At 40.0% G+C, this 4,604-nt stretch overlaps 1 protein-coding gene across 1 annotated transcript; it reads right to left on the bottom strand.

Moving 5' to 3' along the window:
• Window positions 1-1,301: 1,301 nt before the first annotated feature.
• On the bottom strand, window positions 1,302-4,175 carry LOC110045550 (dual specificity protein phosphatase 6-like). Its single transcript, XM_020751150.2, has 3 exons — window positions 3,639-4,175; window positions 3,018-3,419; window positions 1,302-2,345 (listed from the first exon to the last, which is right to left on the bottom strand). Exons 1-3 carry the CDS (start codon window positions 4,069-4,071, stop codon window positions 2,026-2,028), a joined length of 1,155 nt encoding a protein of 384 aa, XP_020606809.1. The 5' UTR covers window positions 4,072-4,175; the 3' UTR covers window positions 1,302-2,025.
• Window positions 4,176-4,604: the final 429 nt, after the last annotated feature.

Raw genomic sequence — 4,604 nt, 5'->3', positions numbered from 1 at the left:
GAAACTGCTTCGTCAAGGTCTTATGACTGAAGATTACCGGTCTTTGTTTTCCGGTGGGTGGGAGCACAGTTTAGCTTCGTCGCAAATTTCATAAAACGGAGTTTGATCTTCGCGCGACCGTGTGGGTCTTGCTTGAAAAATGATCGCGCGCTGAGAATGAATTATTAATTATTAAAGCGATCTACAAAGTTTGCCCAGTCGACATCCGTTCTGTATTACATCAAATGCGAGAGAGGTTTGAAAATAAACTTTCTCGTTGGAGCGTTGAGAAGGTCATTTCCGCCGGTGTCCTGCCACAGTTGTCTGGTGATCTTTTCAAAAACACAGAGATAACCTTGTAGGATTATAACCTTGTCGATTAAATGAGCAATATTTCAAAGTGGATCAATCGGACACCACATAAATGACCAACGCTATCTCGATATCTCGCTTAATTAAGCCCGATCCACACATTATCGCTCTGCCTTGCCTCGCGGTTTCACGCATGCGTAGCCGCAATAACAAAAATAGCCGGAAAATACTGATGGCGCCAGCAAGTCTATAACTCCGGAAACCGTGCTGTTGACTTCCCGGCCCGAGCGCGTGAGGCAAAATACCGCAACGGCAGGCCGGATCTCGCTTATTTAAATTCTGCCTTTCTGTTTACTCAACGACTTTCCCATTCAAGCTTCTTGCTTCCACTGATCTTTTAAAAAGTGGGATTAACAACGATGCCCCAAGCAATGCTCAGTAATAAAAAGGTTTTTGCTTGAATTGAAAACTGAACACAGTTTATCCGTTTCACAGTGTCTATACTTCCAGTGGTCAACTTCAAAACCTTCGTTGAAGCGTTTAAGGTCGTTCACTTTATCCTAATTACTTTTTTTCGCATTCTAAGGAGAGGTTTCATTCGTTCACAAGCCAACAAACTTCGAATCAACATTCAAGTAACAGTACTCCGGAAGTGCGTGTCGAGTCGTTCTTGAATTTCACTAGCTCTTCCAAGTATCAAGATACCTCCCAGAAAGACTGGCAATCTTCTCGAAAGGTTCTCTTCGTTGTCAGTCTAATAAACTGCCAAGAAACACGGCTGGATTTGAACACGATCGAGTATCTAACGAAACAATAAATCACAAAGGGTGGATTGCTGTAATTGTTTGACAGTTGTCGATATCCTAACAACCGCAAAAACAGCCCCGGGGCAAAATTTCGTGATTTCCACCACAAGTTAATCACAACACAACATGTGTTTCCTTCCTATGAATTCCAACAGTCCCAACTCCCATTTGTTGTGACTAGTTTCAACCACGTTTCTCTTCCAATTTCGGAACTTGCTAGATTTATTAAAGTAGATATTTCGTAATATATTTACAATCTGTATATCTAATAATAAAGTACTACTATATACATCTGACTTTGTGGAATTTGCAGGCGCTGCGCGAAATATCGTTTCAACATTTTCGCGTACTGTATTTACAAATCTTCGCGAACATAAATTAAGAATTCGAATTGCAGATAACTCCTATTTGTCGAGGTCGATCGTAGTTTGATCATAAACATTGGCTATACAATGATTTACAATTAGAGGAATGAACTCTTTTGTTGATACACGTAATTGTTATGAAGAAAGAGAATTAAGCATATCACAAAATTGCACGAGAAATCTTTGGCTGCGAATATGAGAATAGATTGAAATGTTTTAGGACAAATTAGAAATGTCTGGGTGTTAGCAAGAAATTGGCTAGAAATCTATATGAAAGCTCGTTGGAGTAGAAGTACACTCAAAGAGTGTTTACAGTTTAATTGCATGTAATGCAAAATTACCTCAAAATATTCAAAACAGCACATCTGGTCTAATGCGCCATTCATAATATTAATTACATTATAGTTTGCTCTGTATTTAAAGTACGCGTACTTCTCTCTGAAACTAAATAATCTTTAACTCTGCCGTTATATTTGTTGCAAACACAAGTTTTTCGACACATCGCTAGAAGTTCTTTGTCGCTAGAGAAATAACTTTAAGGTCTGTGATACTGTACGAGAGGTTTAAACTGTCTGACAACGTGGAGCGACGATGTTTAAGTCAACCACGTCTTCTTCGCTGTCCAAACTAGAATCACTCGATAAGGTGCTTGTGGTAGAGCTTGGGGTTTGTGGCGTTCGCAATTGCCTTTCAAACTCTAGTAATTGTCCCATAAAGTTCAGGTTCGGATTAACACTTGGTTTTCTTTGTTTCACAAAGTCGTAAGCTTCATTCAAAGTCATGTTCAACGCTGAAATGAGGTAGGCGATTGTAACTGTGACGGATCGCGAAACTCCGGCAAGGCAGTGAATCAGAACTCCACGGTTTTGTGTAATGCCCTCCTCTGAAGAAAGAAAAGAAAACAATATTTGATTGTTAGTGGTGCAGGTATCAAACTTAAGTAAAAGCCGCAGCAACAATATAACAGAGTGCAGAACAATAAAATGTCTCGTTGACTACGAGAAATTAAAAATTCTCGCTTTCGCGGCAAAATTTTCAAGAGCGCAACTCTAGTAAGATGTTACAATTGCTAAAATTCGCCAACATGTGAAAGCGCGGCGAAGAAAACTGACGTTAACTGTAACTGAGGGTTAATTAAAACGCTGATTTGTTTCATTCCACGCAATATCTACGTCAAGTGTAGTACGCGAATTTCATTATTTTCCCTACATTCAACCCACACTAAACAAACAATTGAAAGGTCGTCCCAACGCTCGTTCTATCAACCGTGTCACTCCTACGCGCTATGTTATGGCAAATAGTTTCCTCCCATAGTTTCTTCCTTATCCACTTTTATTACTTTGAAGGTTCATTTGCGGTTTTTTAATCGAAAGTAATGATTTAGACGATTCGTCGTTACCAACGGGGGCGTTTTTCAGCAGCCAACATCTATTTATCTATACCTCACTACTTAATAGTTATTCAACATTGCCATTAAAGTTTTAATCAAAATTAGCGCGGGTACCCCGCAAATGAAACTAATGCAATAATAAAAAGATATTAGCGTGGAACATACCTATAAATTCAAACGCCTCGGGGAACATGTCAGACAAATTCGCTCTCCAATTGTCCTCCACTGGCAGTTTCTTGTATTTAAAACCAGGTAGATGTTCGAAGGAGTTTGGTTTATCGTGAGTAACATTCAAAATATACGAAATTCCGTATTTCTTCAAAATGTCCAAGTCTGATGAGTCCTTTTCGCTGCCGAGGTATAGGTGTGGAAGAATCTGTACAGGTACTTTTGTGCGACTTTCTTGATGATCTGTAATCTCAGGTGTGCTTGGTTCAAGTTTCAAAGCAAGATCTTGTTCAATGTTGTCTTGAATCGTAAGTCCGGAAAGCGAGAGCAGAGGCCTCTCGACTTCTTCGCCCGTTTCACAAAAACTTGGATACTTCTTCTCGAACTTAGCAAAGCCACCTGGAACACATTGAAAAAATCAAAGTAATTAGTGAGGAAGGAATATTAAATTAAAACTTCAAAAAACAAACAAAATTCTAATGGATCTTCGCGCGACAGACGAACTCCCTTTAAAATCAGCAAATGAGCAAGTGGATTGGCGAAATTTTGTAAGCACGTAAAGTGATTAAATGAATAGAGATGAGTTTGTTTAACTAAAAAAATATATTTGGCCCTTACCTTCGAGCAACCAGACGGGAATGTTAACATCCTCAGAGAACTTCTTCAACAGGACTCCTAAGGCACTGCTCGAACAGACGTTTGACACATCGCTTGTTTCCGAATCGTACAGAACTATACCCGAGGCGAGGTGAAGATTCCTATTAAACTGTACTTTGCTTTCTTCAGACGTGATTAACGAACTAATGGCGAAGTTGGTGCCTTTCTTTAGCCGCCGTAACATTAGCGACGGAATCGTCAAATTGATCGCTCCTTGTACATGACAACGGGCGAACTCTGAGTACGGCCGGCAGTCAAGGAGAAGCATAAATGCCCCCTTGCTTAACTGGTCCGAGAGCCATGAAATAGTGGCCCCCTTAGCCATCAATTTCTTCTTTTCCACTTGAATTCTACGATAACTTCTTGGACTGTCCACGACGAGTAGTGAAGGCATTTCAAATTCAGTTTAAAGTATCGTCTAGGTAAGCGGGAATCTTAAGACCATTCAATTGTTGTTCTTCTCAACTCTACTTCATAACCAATTGACGCGGTGAAATGAACACATTGTTATTAGCGCGAAAATGATTGACAGCTATTATCAACGTTGAGTGTTGGTATGCGACAGCGGACCAATTAGAAGCCCGCACGCCAAGTGTAGCGCGCTTTCGTCATGATTCCCATAGCAACCCATTAGGACTTGAAAGAAAAGGAGGGGCTATAAGTCTCTCGCCTGTCAAATGTTTCCGGTTTAGCGAAATCTAAAAATTATCATAACATAGCTTGCGAAATGCCCTATTATTACACCGTAGTCGAGCAAAAACATTGGACATATTCGGCAGAAAAAACTATCAAACATAAGACAAGTCACAACTATTTCTGACACAAACGTAGTGAAAATCTCAATAAAGAGTACATTTAATGAACCCCGTTGCTTCGAAACACAAGGAGAAATAGGGCGCGGTGGTGATTATCAATAATTGCTATTCA

The sequence above is a fragment of the Orbicella faveolata genome, unplaced genomic scaffold (assembly GCF_042242905.1).
Source record: "Orbicella faveolata isolate gen_17 unplaced genomic scaffold, um_ofav_v1 contig_4, whole genome shotgun sequence".
Lineage (NCBI taxonomy): Eukaryota > Metazoa > Cnidaria > Anthozoa > Scleractinia > Merulinidae > Orbicella > Orbicella faveolata.
Note: the sequence above shows the minus strand (reverse complement) of the source record. Positions and strands in the feature narration are given on the sequence as shown.